At 38.2% G+C, this 17,049-nt stretch overlaps 1 protein-coding gene across 1 annotated transcript in view; it reads right to left on the bottom strand.

Moving 5' to 3' along the window:
- The window catches only part of ambra1a (autophagy/beclin-1 regulator 1a), a 116,626-nt gene that overhangs the window by 15,486 nt on the left and 84,091 nt on the right, over positions 1-17,049 (bottom strand). Inside the window, 2 exon segments of the mRNA XM_056461872.1 lie at positions 8,728-8,936; positions 13,662-13,772. Coding sequence (XP_056317847.1) covers positions 8,728-8,936; positions 13,662-13,772 — 320 coding nt within the window.

Below are 17,049 nucleotides of genomic sequence, written 5' to 3' on the forward strand. Positions count from 1 at the left end.
CATTCCAAAAGTACATTTTGTACAAAGTGTTGAAAAGATTTGTTACATTCAATTCAATATTCACAACAGGAAATAAAAAAAAGTGGGTGAGGAATCAAGAGATGGAACATTCGTGCATCTCTACTGTGTTTCTTAGTATAACTTGAGTAAATATAACACACTCTTTCCTCATATTCATTACATAAAATGTACGGAGAGGATGCTAATACTAACCCCTAAGCTTATTCACTGACTGCCGTTTAAAACGATACCACACTTAACCCTCGCCCACAGATCTCACTGCAGGGAGTGTGCGCTGTTTGTGTGGGAAGATGGCTTTCCTTGAGGTGAGACACTCAGATGTGAACTTCTCTAGCCTGAAACTTTGAGTCATCAAGTTCTTGGCACCTGTAGTACCTCAGAGACACAAACACACAGTTGCTGCGGGAGAAGACGCAGCACATCTGACCTCAATCATACGCCACAAAACAAACACGCACAGCCATGAAACCCGTTACCTATGTTTAATGGACTGGTGACATGCAAATCAATTTAAGTGAAAAGAAAATGTACACATTTAAGGTTACCAGAGCACCAGACCTCAGTCCATTCACTGATATTCTCTGTCATGCTCTGAAATAAACAGGAGAGCATTTTTTCAAAAGATTCTGGCAAGCTCTAACATCATCTAAAATACCATCCAGGCCACAAGGTTGGTTTCAATCTGTCCACATTGACAAAGGCATGTTTACAAGAAACAAGCTGATACAATAGTTCTTTTGAGGATATTTGGTTTGCCAAATTTGCCAGGTTATTGACATCAAACCTTTAAAAGATTCATTTTCTGTAAACAAGCCGAAGATTTAGCTATTTTGGACACACTGAAGGAAAAAACTTCTTCGTCTTTACAAAAGCTCTCTTTTCACACTTTCATTCTGAGGTCAAAGCATGCCATGATTTGCTAAAACCACCAAACTTCAGACAGCTTCAGGCTCTTCATGCTCTCTGTAATTTCACTCGCTCCTGTTCCACCATTATTTCTATTCACGCACAATGTTAAAACTCTGTTGTCAAAATTTGACTATAACTAAAGACAGTTCAGCTTAAAAAAAATCAAACAAGAAGGGGTGTTTGTTGTTCAGTTTCTATTCTCGCTCTTTTAAAATGCTTAATTTTCCATAGAAGTGCTTTCATTTGAGTCTTGCTAAAGCTAGAGCCAATCAATTTAGAGGACGCTTCAGGCAGTGCCGGCGAGTGCCGCATGTGCTTGGTGTGCTGATAGCTCATCCCTATTCCTCCTTTCCCATCCCTACTTTAATCCCTTTATCCAAATGAATTAAAATAGTCATTTCCAAACTCTTTCCAGGCTGCAAATATGTAATTCTATGTAAGCTAAAGCTAAATGTCAACTTTATGATGTCCTGGGCAAAACGTACTGTAGATATGTTTAAATTAATGACTGCATGAATAACCACACAAACAAATAAATAAATAAATAAAACTCTTTACCACTTTTGTTACTTAAATTTTTTTTTTCCTGACATAACTTTATAAATCACAGAAAAGTTTACTTCTGCTTGACAAGCTGGAATTACAGTAACTTCCATGACAAGAAACCAAACTAAGATGATGATGGAAGTAGCCTTCGCAAGATGGACATACTATGGTCATTAAGGGATGGTCATGGTCAGCAGTAATACTCTGGTAGACTGTGGCACTGAAATAAAGTTGGTACTAATGAGGCCAAAAGTTGCTAAGAAAACATTCCCCAGACCATTACAGCACCAACAGCTTGAATCGGTGACACAAGGCAAAATCCATGCCCTCCACAAAAAAATGTTGACCAATGTAATTCTTATTAGATTTTTTCTAATCTTCCTATGTCCAATATATCATAAACCTTCCAACTAATCATAAAATTAATGATAATAAATCAAAGTATGTATTATGTAACACATTTACGTTGCTATATACCCTCACTGGCCACTTTATTAGGTACACCTTACTTGTATCGGGTCGGACCCCCTTTCACCTTCAGGACTGCCTTAATCTTTCGTGTCATAGATTCAATAAGGTACTGGAAATATTGCTCAGAGTTTGGTCCCTATTGACATGATAGCATCATGATAGCAGTTGCTGCAGATTTGTCAGCTGCACATCCATAATGTGAATCTTCTGTCCACCACCTCCCAAAGGTGCTCTATTGGATTGAGATCTGGTGACTGTGGGGGTCATTTGAGTACAGTGGTTTCTTGAACATAACAATGAGTTCTGTTTGAGATGATCTGCGATTTATGACATGGCACATTATTCTGCTGGAAGTAGCCATCAGAAGATGGGTACACTGTGGTCCTAAAGGGATGGACATGGTCAGCAAAAATACTTAGGTAGGCTCTGGCGTTGACATGATGCTCAACTGGTACTAATATACCCTAAAGTGTGTCAAGAAAATATCCCCCTCACCATTGCACCACCACCACCACCAGTCTGAACCATTGACACAAGGCAGCTGGGATCCATGCTTTGATGGTGTTGATGGCAAATTCTGACCCTTCTATCCTAATGTCGCAGCAGAAATCAAGACTCATCAGACCAGGCAACATTTCTACAATCTTCTATTGTCCCATTTTGGTGAGCCTTTGCGAATTGTAGTCTCAGTTTCCTGTTTCTTAGTCACTAAAATCACCTTTCTTCTAATGCTCGGTTTGAACTGCAGCAAATCGTCTTGGCCATGTCTACATGCCTAAATGCATTTAGGTGCTGCCAGGTGATTGGCCGATTAGAAATTTCATTAATGAGCAGTTGGACAGGTGTACCTAATAAAGTGGCCGGTGAGTGTATTAGTTATTGTGTTGAAATTTGAGGGAATACATATAAATCTAAACTTACGATCCCTATGCACAATATAGAAAAAAGTAATTAGAATGATAGAAAATGTGGGGTATTTGAAGCATACAAATCCTTTAATTTTTAAATTGAAGATACGTGAGTTCAATGATTGGGTTAAAAAACAGCACAATTTATGTTTAAAGCTAGGAATAAATTACTTATGAAATGCATACAAAAGTTTTTTGAAGAAAGACAATGGAGATATAATCTGAGAAAAGAAAAAAAATCCTAAGAGGTTGAAAACAAGGGAAAAAAAAAAAAAAAAAACGTGCTTATGTCTGTATGTAGTGTGAAAATATGGAACAGTCTGGAAAAGATTCTCAAACAATGTCAGGACATTAATTTAAAAAGTTGTATAAATTAATATTATTAAAGGAATATAACGACTAATAGAGGTGATTGTAAAATTACAGAATATAGACTATAAATATATAAAGTATATAAATGCAGCAAGCCTTTTGGAAGCATTAAAAATATCCAAGATGATGTCCAAATTCTTTACATGCAATAACCCAGAGACTTTTTATAGACTGCATGTCACTAATGAAAAAATTAAGGATGTCGACTGTATGCTGACTGAAATCACTAAACAGCCTTAAATAATCACTAAATGGAACAAATGAAGAATGGAAGGACGTTCCAAATGAAGGAAGGAAGAACCAAATGAAGGAAGGACAGAACTAATGAAGGAAGGAAGGACTGAACAAGCTAAGTAAAGAAAGAAGGAAAGAAGTAAGGAAGGATGGAAGGAAGGCAAGAAGGAAGAAATGAAGGAAGGAATGAAAGAACAAAGGAAGAAAGGAAAGAAGGAACGGACGAAGGAACGAACGAAAGAACAACCTAATGAAGGAAGGAATAAAAATCCAAACGAATGGATGTAGTGTAACAATACTTAGGCCTCATTCACACTACCAGCAATTTTGCAGGGGCCATTCACTCTGGACTAATGGGTGTTCCCACCTTGAGGTATCATTTATGTATGCAATTCAATGACAGCAAATGAGTTTTTTGCTGCTAAAATTAGACATTGTGGAGGGAAATTATTCAGAACATGAAACACTTAATTACAAAGATGAACAAGAAAAAAAAACATGTGCTCTGTCATTTCAGCTATTTGTCTGTTGCAAACACCCTACAGCACAGCACAGAGAACACAACAGGCTGGCGCAGGAGCTGAGAGGATCACATGAGCTTTACTGATGATTGTACAGGCTGTTGCTTGCGAAAGTTGCTTTTTATTTGCATGAAGCTGAAGGATACTTGAAACTGTTGCATTGCTGGACATTCCCACATCCTGACGTCGTTGCTCGGGTAGCCGGAGATCACCAGAATCGATCACTTTACATTGAAATGAATGGTCGCTTATTGCTTTGCTGCTGCTGGTACAGTGAAAAAGGCTTTATTCTTACTAGATCTTTTTTCTTTTCACCATTCTCTGGAAACAGTGATGATTGGTTGCAAAAAAGTCTGCCATATTTAAATCATTTTTTCAGCCTATACTGAACCTTGGTTTGAACTCTAGAAGATTGTCTTAACCATGTCTAAATGCTTAAAGGGCCATGAAACACCCCCTGTCTCAGCAGGGTATTTTCACACCTCTAGTTTGAAAAAGTCAGGACAGTGGGTGAGTCCAGCTTTGTTTAGGTGGGAGTGTCGAGTGGCAAAAGAGAGAAGGGTTTGCATGAAAAGGGGAGTTTCAGTATGTGTATGCGCTGATTTTCACAGAGGCAACAGAAACACAGACACAGGAGGATTGACAGTGACTACGTTTACAAGGAAATCGGTAATCGAATGATTTGCCTTAATCTGAATAAGACAATAAAATGATTAAGGTGTTTACATAAGTTGCTTTTTGAATGTTTCTTTCATGTGCCCGTTTTACATGTTATATCACATAACTTGATTAACGTCATTACGTCACCACGCTATCCACATTTCCTCCGGAGTTTCATGTAATTTCGGGGGTTTCAATTTTAATTATTCGACTTAACCTGCAGTTTGGCACTTTCACTTTCATTCAGGAACATTTCATGCATGCCCCCATGATAAACGAGATTTTGGATGCGAGGAACTGCTGGAAGAGTACACCCTCTGCATTTCTCAGTAACTTAGATGCACTCGGTAGGTGCAGAGAATAGTGTCAGACAGCTGTGTGTGTGTATAGGCTATCCTGACACAAAATGCGGCGAAAATCCTACACGACAGTAATAGTTTGATTAAGGTGTTTTCATTCGGAGAGCAGCTTTTACAGCGGATCTTTTAGCCCATAATATTGCAGTGATATTAACGTACTGTAAACGTAGTAACTAAATCATATTGACTTAGGAATGTCTTTAAAAACTGAAAAAATACTGCTGACGATACTAACTAACTTTGCTATCTGAATGAACATAAACAAAGAACACTAATTACACACTTACCAAATCTGTAGAGACAGCACAATCAACACGAACTGGAACTGCCTCTTTTTTTTTTTTAAAGGAAACGAGCTGCAAATCTGCATTTCACCATTTGCAGATGCAAAAAGTTCTCAGGTAAAAAATTACAGACATATTTTCGTTGCATGTTAGCAGACCACTGTAATCCAAACGTGAGTCCAGCTGCACTCTCATAGCAGGGAAATAAAAACAAAACCTCTGTTGCGGCACATTTATAAACGCAACACTGACGGCCCATGTTTCCAAACAATTCTTCTTCTTCTTCCACTTGTTTTAATAACGGATGGCAACACAACATGGCGTCTCTCTGCCGTCAGAACACTATAGTCTTCAAAGCTGTATCATGCATATTGGTGAAGTTGCATCTCATTCAAATAGAGCGCTCTGATTGGCTCTTTCTCATGAATTAATGCTGAAAACTCAAAGACATCACATTGTACTCATTAGTACAGACATCCAGTCTCCATGCTGGAATTTACACAAGAATCTAATCGCTGTGACGTAGCTCCTAAATTTCTTTTCAAACCGGAAGAATGAATTTTCTCGAAATAAGAACCAATTTTCTTTTTTTGTGTGTGAAATATATGTCATAATAGTGTTTTTAGCAACGTGGGACACATATATCACTGTCAACGGCTTAAAAAATGTGTTTTGGTGTTTCGTGACCCTTTAAATGAGTTGCTGTCACGTGATTGGCTACTTAGATATTTACATTTGATATTGGATTTGATTTGTTTTCTATACTGTCCAATGCTCAACAAACTCATTCTCGCTTACAGTAAAACCTTTCAAAGCCTTTAACAACTGACAAATAATGCAACGTGACTGGAAACTTCAAAGAGATGGTCAGATTTACATTTACAATCTAAAGCTATGGAAAGCAGTTAAATATTAATTATATGAGCTGCTAAATATTGCACACACTAAGATCTGACTCTTCTGAAGCTGAGCTCCCATTAGGCATTATATCAGACATATCAATTCAGCTGCGGCTCTGACTCCTAACCATGTTTATAAATAAAACTGCACATTTAAACAGGGCTAAAAATAAAAGTGTCAGCTGGGTTAAATCTGTCGCTCGGCTTATTTATGAGATTTATATCTGGGACCGCGCTATAGTGAAGCTTCATCTAGACATGCTTATTCATCTGGTGTGCTGCTAAAAGCGACACATGAAGAGCAGCAGTAATAAGAGCAGAGAGCTAAAGTGGGCTGATGGGTAATGGAGGCTGGCAGAAGAGAGAGAATATGGCTGGTACCAGGAAAGAGAGATGCACTGTAGTGTTTTCTGGCATGAACGCTCTCTCTGAAGCTAACCGCCATTACACATGAGAGCAATACTACACACACATTAACTTAGGACTTTCAGCTGTTGGGTGCTAGTAGAGTGGCCTCTTCTGTCCCCCTGTAATTATCATTAGCATAAAAAAGCGCACGCAGCACGCAGTCTTCTCTTTTCACCCCTCTGTCATCTCCCTAGAGGCCACAGAGAGGCAAATGAAACAAAACCAACTAGTGCAATGCTTACATGAGGCCTAAAATCTGTAAATTCAAGCGATACCTCAAAAAAGCTAAACAGTAAATAAATAACATAAATGACCTGACTGGGCTCACACTGAATATATAAGATTAAATAATCAGTTAAACTAAACAGAAGATTAAATAGCATGCAAATTAGATGTTTACTCTTCAATGTAAAAAAAGGGTTAATATTTTACAGCAAAAACATCAAAAAGTATTAAAATTTACACCACACAACAAACAGCGTTATGTATTAGAATAATTAAAATTTTATTAAAATCTAGATTTCTAGATAATATAAAATATATTTAAGTGGCCTTAACTACTATGTACATACATTTTTAAAAAGTATATATAATATTTTACAATTATATATATATATATATATATATATATATATATATATATATATATATATATATATATATATATATATATATATATATATATATATATATGCCAGACGGGCTGGTCTGAGTATTTCAGAAACTGCTGATCTACTAGGATTTTGAACACAAGTGCCTTGTGGATGCCAGAGGAGAATGGCCAGACTGGTTCGAGCTGATAGAAAGGTGGCAGTAACTCAAATAACCACTCATTACAACCGAGGTATGCAGAACAGCATCTCTGAACCTGTCAAACCTTGAAGTGGATGGGCTACAACAGCAGAAGACCACACTGGATGCCACTCCTATCAACTAAGGACAGGAAACTGAGGCTACAATTCATTGTACCAACTGAGCATTGTGTCAATGCCAAAACCTACTTGAGAATTGTTGCAGGATAACACACCATGTCATAAAGAGCAAATCATCTCAGACTGGTTAAACATGACAAAGAGTTCACTGTACTCAAATGGCCTCCACAGTCACCAGTCTCAATCCAATAGAGCACATTTGGGATGTGCTCTATACATGTCATGGATGTGCAGCCGACAAATCTGCAGCAACTGTGTGATACTCTCATGCCAATATGGACCAAAATCTCTGAGGAATATTTCCAGTACCTTGTTGAATCTATGCCACAAAAGATTACAGTATATAACTGCTAAGGTGTACCTAATAAAGTAACCGATGAATGGCCACACACACAAAATGTACTTAATGTGTCCATAATGTTTTGCAGAATGCTTCTGGTGCTATTGAGCTGTGATATAGGTAGGGTTAGGGACAGGTTTGGTGGTATGGTTGGCTTTAAAAGTGGGTTCAGGTGTAAGGGATGGCCAATACTAACAGAAATTAATTACAGATGTAATTACTTGCACATATTTAATCAAGCATACGCACAATGTAAAACACGTATTTACACAATAAGTAGATTGTAATTAATTACTAATTTCAGTGTAAGTACATATTTATGAAGGCCACTTAATAGAAAGTCGGATCAATAACGGTATAATAAAAACAATAAAATAATTTTTTCATGTAGCTCATTGAAGTAGCTTTAATAATATATTTTAAATAAACTATTTCAAAGAATAGACATGGTTATAGCACTTAACAATAACAACACTGTGGTGAAAGAGACATTTTCATTTTAAAATTCTCAAGGAGAAAGGGACAAAAATAAAAAAGACTTAAAAAGGCTTTGAATAAATGATTTTTTCTGACAGAAGCATAGACACCAGCTTGTTGCTATGGAAACACTGATACTAACTTTTTTTTGCACAAAATGCACATGTAAACAGATATTATAATAAGACGACATGGATATATACAATATAAACATTACAGCTGGAATCTGCATACAGAGTACAGTAAATGTATTCAAATTGGTGCATATTTTTTCAGTGGGAAAGAGACAATACTTCAGAACAAAGAGGTGTAAAATTAATCACGGATGGACTTCACTCACCCATTCATGATCATTCATGAAATCTGATTCACAGAGAGTGTCTTACCATCAGTGACCTGTGACCCCTGAGAAGTGCTGGGCTGCTGGGGGTCATCTGGAAGGTTACGGTCGGTCTGTGTCTCTGCATGCTGTAGACGCTGGCTCTGTGTCTGCGTCCCCTGTGAAGTAACACTAGCGGCAGGAGGTTGTGGCTGCAGACCAACTCCATTCATCAGGCCTATGTCTCTGTGTGACCGCCGATCGGTCCTGCTGCTCCTGCAAAACAAGACATATCCCACAGCAGAATGAGGGACCACTACACCCAATCTTACAACATCATCACAGTCCACAGGCCAGTCATGTCTGATCTGACACAACAAAGTTCTGCACAAGGCCGAAGGAGCTCTTTATGGAACAGGATACGTGTCAGTAGAAGTACTTGCTAGACAATGCTAAATCCTTTCTGACACAAGGTTGTTTTCTTTCATGAAAGCTGGATAAGTGAGGACGTTCAACAGTAGCATGTAATTAGCAGACCCTTTTACCCACAACAACTTGAGAATAATACAAGCAGCAGTGATTCATCCGCAGGAGAAAACAACACAAGCACAATGCTAGCAAACCAAACAATGCCTCCCCCAACAATTAAACAGGCAGTTCAGAGATAGTTCATCCAAAAACACATTCATTTCTATCACTGTTTACTCGACCTTGTGTAATTCCAATGCGTTTTATTCCTCTGAGGGACAAGCACAGATATTTTTGGGAAAGCATTAACGGTTTTGGTCCATTTATCATCAATTGCTTATGCGGGGCCAGGTTATCAGGGGCAGGAGTCTCAGCAAGGAACTCCATACTTCCCTCCTCTCAGACACTTTCTCCAGCTTATTTCATCCACTTATATTCAAGATCTTGTCTTTTCAGTCATGACCCAAAGCTTATGACCATGGGTGAGAGTAGGAATGTAGATTGACTGGTGAATTGACCACATTGCTGCTGCACAAATCTGCCTGTCAATCTTATATTCCATTCTTCCCACACTTGTGAACAAGACCCCAAGATATCTGAACTCCTCCAGTTGGCCATAGTGCTCGACTGAGGTTGCTACCCTCTCTAAGTTGGAGGAGAATTCTTGCAGACTTCAAGTTTAAACAATATTTTTTTAAAATCAATTGCATTTTCTTTAAATGTTCAGAAATAAAAATCTATTTCTACTTTAAAGAACCAATGGAAAGTGGTTGTGTGGATGTTTGAGGTCCTACATGGAACCATCAATACTTATGGGAGACCATTCATTTTAAGAGAGTGATGAAAGTCAATGGGGTCTACAGTAAATGAACAGCAAATTGCAGCAGATTTTTGATTTAGTCAAATTCTTGCACTGTAAAACCCAAAAAGTTAAGGTAACTTAAACCATTTGAGGAAACCGATTGCAACAAACCATTTAAGTAAAAAAAATTATCCTAATGAGTACTGTACACTTAACCCATTTGAGTAAATAAAGCAATTTGAGTACAGTAAAATCCAGTAAATAAAGAGAAATCAAAACAACTACTGAAAATGAGTACTGTAAACCACAATAAGTTAAAGCAACTTAAACCGTTTGAGGAAACAGATTGTTATAAACCATTTGAGTTAAAAAACTAATCTATATGAGTACTGTGAGCTTACTTAATTTAAGTTGAAGTAATGAGGTATTTAATTAACTCATTACCTTCAACACTGAGCTCAACACTCTTTTCAAATGAGTAGAATTAACTTTCAGTGAATTTTGAGTTAACTACACTCTTTCATTTGATAAAGTTGACTGTTGGGTTTTACAACATACGAGTAAAATGGCTTTTTGTTAGTGTTATATTTTAGTCATCTGATTCTTTTTTTCATTTGGCTTATTTAGGCCTGTTAGACTAAGACATAGCATGTTAATTACATTGCAATGCAATGATTAAACATTTTTTCCATAATTTCCATATGCTCCAGATACACACACACGCACGCACGCACGCACGCACGCACGCACGCACGCACGCACGCACGCACGCACGCACGCACGCACGCACGCACGCACGCACGCACGCACGCACGCGCACACACACACACACACACACACACACACACACACACACACACACACACACACACACACACACACACACACACACACAATACTGATGATTTGAAGGATACTAAAGTTTTGATTTGGAATACAGATACAGATTTGATCTGCTTTCCATTTGCTAATTAAAATGTGAACAGTTTCTTGGCATAATTGTTGTCATTCAAAGCTGGTTTTGTTTTTTTATTTTGTTATCTAATTAAAAAAATGATTGTATGGATAAAATTAAGAATACATTTGAATGCAAGAACTGAAGTTATTAACCAATATTACACGAACACTATCATGTTATCAGATATGCATGCCTAATCATATGAAGCCAGCAGTCTTAAAGTATGCTATTGTGTTTTTCTTCCTGGTCACCTGCTCCAGAGCCTGGGTCTGAGGAGTCAATAAAATAGCCAGGAAGTTATGTAAGGGAAGATAGACAATCTTGGGTGAAACACTGCTACAGTAGAGTGGACTAAGATGTCTCATTAAGTTCATTATGGACAAGTGTGTCAGCGAATGAAGACCAGCAATATGGGATCAGCAGTCACACCTCACTGAGGCATATTTTTTTCCAAAATAAGTGTCAGAAACAGAGGCTGGATTCATGGCTGCTGTGATGAGTCTTAATTAGCAGCAGCCATGGCTCACAGCTGTGCTCTGCTATCATGCCAATCCACTAAGTGACATGCTGGTTCTGCCGGACATTGAACAGTGAAAGGCTGGTAAGGGATAATTTGAAGGTAACACACAATGTACTATATTACAATATATTGTACACAATAACAGTGTATTGCTTTAAGCATTCTCTCTTTAAAATCTTTTAAAGATTTGTTTTTAGCATTTAAGAAAGGACGGTATGGACAACAGGCAGGAAGTGAAGAGGGCAAGAGGCCAGCAGAGTTGGTAAAAGCCCCAGTCACTGATGATAAAGCACAATGACACTTCACTACAGATTGGAGAGCTGTCCACAAAAGTTTTAGTTATGAAATGTAATTGTTTTTTATTTTAAGTTTTTAATTTGGGCGATGTGGTGGCGCAGTGGGTAGCGCTGTTGCCTCACAGCAAGAAGGTCACTGGTTCGAGCCTTGGTTGGGTCAGTTGGTATTTCTGTGTGGAATTTAATGTTATACTCATGTTGTGTGGGTTTCCTCAAGGTGCTCCGGTTGCCCCCACTATAGGTGAATTGGGGGAGCTAACTTGTCCGTAGTGTATGTGTTTCTCAGTGATGGGACTAAGCCAAAGAGAAAATGAATAAATGAATGAATGAATGAATGAATAAATGAAGTTTTTAGTTTATATCTGAACAAACATATAAAGAAAGATGCTGGATTTACAGTGCTTTTATGTGTGTTATTTTAAACGTGTTGTTTTTGAGATCTCCTACAGTAGTTCTTCATGCATCCAATGATGACCTTTTACAGCTACAGTAGATTCAGGGTTCCTACTCAAAACTAGTTGCCTGACTTTTCCTTGACTTTCACAAACTTAAAAAGATGAATTTCCATGACCTATAATGAACAGACAAACAGCCGGCTGTTGTTTTGAGCAGGTAAACAGCCAAAGCCCGGTGACTGCATTTGACTTAAGTGATTGCTGGTTGACAAGTGGGAAATAAAAAATAGACTAATAGGCAAGAAATAAAACAACAACACAATAAAAAACACAGTATAAAAAATTAATAAATGGAAAGTAAAATTTAAATTGACAAAAAAAAAAATCTGATATTCCCTGGCATTCAACAACAAAAAACATTAAATTCACAGACTTTCAATGTCTGGAATAGACCTCTTAAAATTCTATGATATTGCAGAATTTCCATGAGCTGTGGGAACCCTGTACATTACACACTCCATAATGAATATCAGGTAATATGCAGAAAGTACATTAGCCCCTTTCACATATACAGACCTTTCTGGAAAATTACCAGTAATTATTTGGAAAGGTCTGTATGAACAGGCCCTTCTTGAAAATACCGATAAATTAGTTCCGGCAATTTTCCAGAAAGAGAAGTTGTAACATTAGCGGTAATTTGCCGGAATGCTGCACTGTGTGAATGCAGAAGAAAAATTGCCGGAAAGAGCGTGTTCACGATTAGAATGCGCTGACGTCAGACGTCTACTCCAGCCAATCAGAACATTCAGACGCATTCAGATCTGCACTGTTTAAAAAATGAAAAGCCTTTGAATATTTTTCCAGACACATTTAGCTGCTATATGTTAGTCAGATAGCGTTTATATGATCCTTCTTAATGTCACTGGTGTAAAAAATTATCGATAAAATTACTATGATAAACCACTGTTTATTTACCTTCAAGCTCCGCTTGAGTTTCTTGACGCATGTGCACGTAAAGAAGTGCTTCGGTGAGCGGCAGCACACACACATTATGCACATCTCAACATGCGAAAGTGTTCCTCCATGTTTTCATCGAAGTGGTTCACAATATTTATCCATCTAAAGAATTTGTAATGTTGTCAAATGTGTAAACATTTAGTTGCGGTTCGCGCTTTAGCCTTCAGATAGCTCTGGGACAAAGCAGCTTTATAAATGAAATGAACATTTAAATAAAAGTCAAATCATCAGCAAAAGCTCAATAAATTCTCTGTTTGCAAATACAAGCGCAGCCGTTTAGAGGCAATTTCTGGTTAATGATGTAAGAATTTACCGATATTTTGGAATAGATGTGTGAACAGTCTTTTCCGGGAAAATTCCGGAACGTTCTTGCCTGTGTGAACAGCGCTTTTTTTAATTTACCGGTAAAGTCAGGAAAATTTCGGGATATTCACCAGTATCACTCTGTGAAAGGGCTATTAAAGCATTCGCTATTTTTTTTAAAAAGTGCTAAAAACACCAGCTCCATGGCCTTGTGCTCCCAACATTAGTATGTCCATACTCACCCTGCCCTGTCTCCACTCCTGCTGCTACTGGGTCCAACCCCTCCACCATTATTGATGGTGAACATTCTCTCAGAGTGTTCAGAGGTGCTGCTGCCATCAGAATGCACATCGCTGCACGCCACATTTCCATGGTCACATACACAGACAGAGAAAAGAAAAGGTGAAAATTGCCTGTTATCAAGGTAAGGCTTATCAACAATGTGATTTATACAAGAAGAAGAAAAACATTCCCTTTCATTTCAACTGAAATTGAAAACTGGTTTAAACCATTCTTAATTCAAAGGTGTCATCCACTGGCATTAATTAACTGCACAGAGATGAGGAAAGCAAGTCTTCAATGAAGAATAAAAGGGAAATGTGTTTACCTGATTTAACAAAAGAATAATAAAAACAAAATCAGACAAAGATACCTTTAGTCAGGGTACAAAGTAAAAACAATTCATTAGAATTTTCTCAGAAATAAAAAATAACCCCCCCCATCACTAATGATTGTACTTCGACTTCAGGAACCCCCCATTTTGCTTTGTTGGGTTTAAATAGAGATAAAATTTTCAGCAAACACAGTACAAGAACAAAGAGCTTAAACAACGGCAGACAGAAAGAAAAAGCTCCCTCTTCCTCAGCTGTGTCAGAGCTATAGTCCGTTGACTGCTCATTTGCCTAGCTCAAAGTAACTCGCCATGCTCCCTATGGACTCCCACAATGCATCTACGCGCCTCATTAGCATAGCACTGACAGTCCCGTAGTTGCCGAGGCTGACATCCACTTCATCCAACCATCCCGCGCACCTGTCTCCAACCAAGAGTTGCCCGAGACGTTGCCTCCCAATGGGCCTGTCCAACTCTAGTTCTTGCCCCCTTTTCCCTTCTACTGCTCTCTCTGTCCATTTGTCTCTCTCTTTTTTCTCTGAAGGAGCCTAACTAAGGGAAAGCAAAACATCTCCTGTTTGAAAACACCTGTAAGCAAACAATGAAGAAAGCGCTGATGAGTGACGCGTATTTTACAGCTTAAGTAATTAATCACCACTGTTTTGAGCTGATGGCGGAGGATAAGCTGTGTAGGCCTGTTTGTGGCATTCATGAATATCCTGTCAATATTTGTGCACTTTAAAAATTGATCCTTTTTTTCAACACATCATAATGAGTGGATGTTCCCCAGCATGAGAGTAGGCTGATATCTGGAACCACTGGAGGCTAATTACCAGTTTCAGCTGGATCGATTCCTTTCCCTTCAGTGTCCATCAAAAGCTGTGGAGTAACAGCCTTATGGGTGCTGACAGAGAGAAAGCGGTGTGTGGTCCTGCCTGCTTTCAGTGAAAGGTAAAGCCAATTTTCTAAACCTCTGGTATATTAGCGTACAGGGAATAAAACAAAGCAGAACATAGTTTAACATCGAGAATCAAGCCAAAAGACTAACTGTACAAAGAGTAGGACTAAACTTTATTAAAATAATGGCAATGCCTGATACTATATCTCTGAACTGTGGGAAAAACAGGTAAATCCAATACAAGGAGGTTGAGTCTGAGTCAAGACCAAGCTCATGTGCTTCCAGATTGATAACAAGACACAAAGACTATGAAAATATGCTCTTGGACACTGTAAGTCAAAGGTCTTGGTCTTGTAATGGATCTCAGGGAATGACTTAGATTGTTCTTCAAACTCATACGAATTTAATGCAAACATGCAGAGTGTCGACTTAAATACTAAACTAATGAGCTTGCATTATACTGCTCATTGGACTGGACTGCTCATCCATCTGAAATGAAATGATGTGCAAATAATAATGTGAGTTAGTTGTGTGTTATTGACAGCCCTGATGTTTCCAGCCTCGTGTCTTCTAAAAAATGTACATACTAAAATATTAAAAATCCAAAAATCAAACAAAAATTGCTTCAGGAGTAGTTAATGTGTTGGTGCTCTTTGGCTAAGGGATTCATAAAGATAAACAAGGAAATCATAAGTTCAAGGCACTTGAAAAGTAAGTGAAAACTTTTTTAAAGCTTTTATTAACATGTCTAATCTACACTCACCATCCCCTTTATTAGGTACACCTGTCCAACTGCTCGTTATTGCAGATTTATAATCAGCCAATCACAGCCACACTGGTTCGAGCTGATAGAAATGCAACAGTAACTCAAATAACCACACGCTACAACTGAGGTATGCAGAAGAGCATCTCTGAATGTACATGTCCAACCTTGAGGCGGATGGGTTACAGCAGCAGAGGACCACAATGGTGCCACTCCTGTCAGCCAAGAAAAAGAAACTGAAGCTACAATCTGCACAGGCTCAACAAAATTGGACAACAGAAGATTGGAAAAACGTTGCCTGGTCTGATGAGTCTCGACTTCTGCTTCGACATTCGGATGGTAGGGTCAGAATTTGGCGTCAACAACATGAAAGCATGAATCCATCCTGCCTTGTATCAACGGTTCAGGCTGGTGGTGGTGGTGGTGTAATGGTGTGGGGGATATTTTCTTGGCACACATTTTGGGCCCATTAGTACCAATTGAGCATTGTGTCAACACCACCACCTACCCGAGTATTGTTGCTGACCATGTCCATCCCTTTATGACCACAGTGTACCCATCTTCTGATGGCTACTTCCAGCAGGATAACATGCCATGTCATAAAGCGCGAATCATCTCAGACTGAAAGATTAAGGCAGTTCTGAAGGCAAAAGTGGTCCAACCCGGTACTAGTAAGATGTACCTAATAAAGCGGCCAGTGAGGGTATAAAACAGCACCTACACATTGTAAAGGCTTTTAATTAAAAACACTCACTTACTTTGAGAGCTTTGGACTAAAGATTTTGTTGTTTATCTTTATGCTAAAATATTATTTGCATTCAGCAAGAAGCCAAAAACGGCACACATTTTTTGAAAGTTCACTGGAACAGAATAGAAATAAGGAACTGGGCATGAGTTGACAACAGCAAGTGCTCAAACAGGCATGTTAGCGAAATGTTGGAATCACGGCAATTACAAGATTCCAACCTGTAACAAGCATAAATGTCCTAGTAAAGCTTGAGATAGGATCCTGATAAACTTTACAACCTCTACAATATAACATCCTTTGTAAACACTTAAAATGTTATTGGCTTAAACAGTAAATAGTAATAGAAATTTGTTATATAATATATGTTTAACAAAGTCTGAAATTATGCCAACCTTGCATTTGAGCCACATGTGCGAAACGGTCAAGACTCAAGACATAATTTTTTCATCTGCGAAACATTGCCAAACTTCATCCCATGCTACTCTTTTCTGTTGCTGAAAAAAATAATTAACACGTTTGTATTTTCCTGTATTGACTATTGTAACGTTTGCTGGCTGGAGTTCCAAAAGCTACCCGAAACAAGTTACATTTAGTACAAAATTCAGCAGCTA

This window comes from Danio aesculapii, chromosome 7 (genome assembly GCF_903798145.1).
Source record: "Danio aesculapii chromosome 7, fDanAes4.1, whole genome shotgun sequence".
Taxonomy (NCBI): Eukaryota; Metazoa; Chordata; class Actinopteri; order Cypriniformes; family Danionidae; genus Danio; species Danio aesculapii.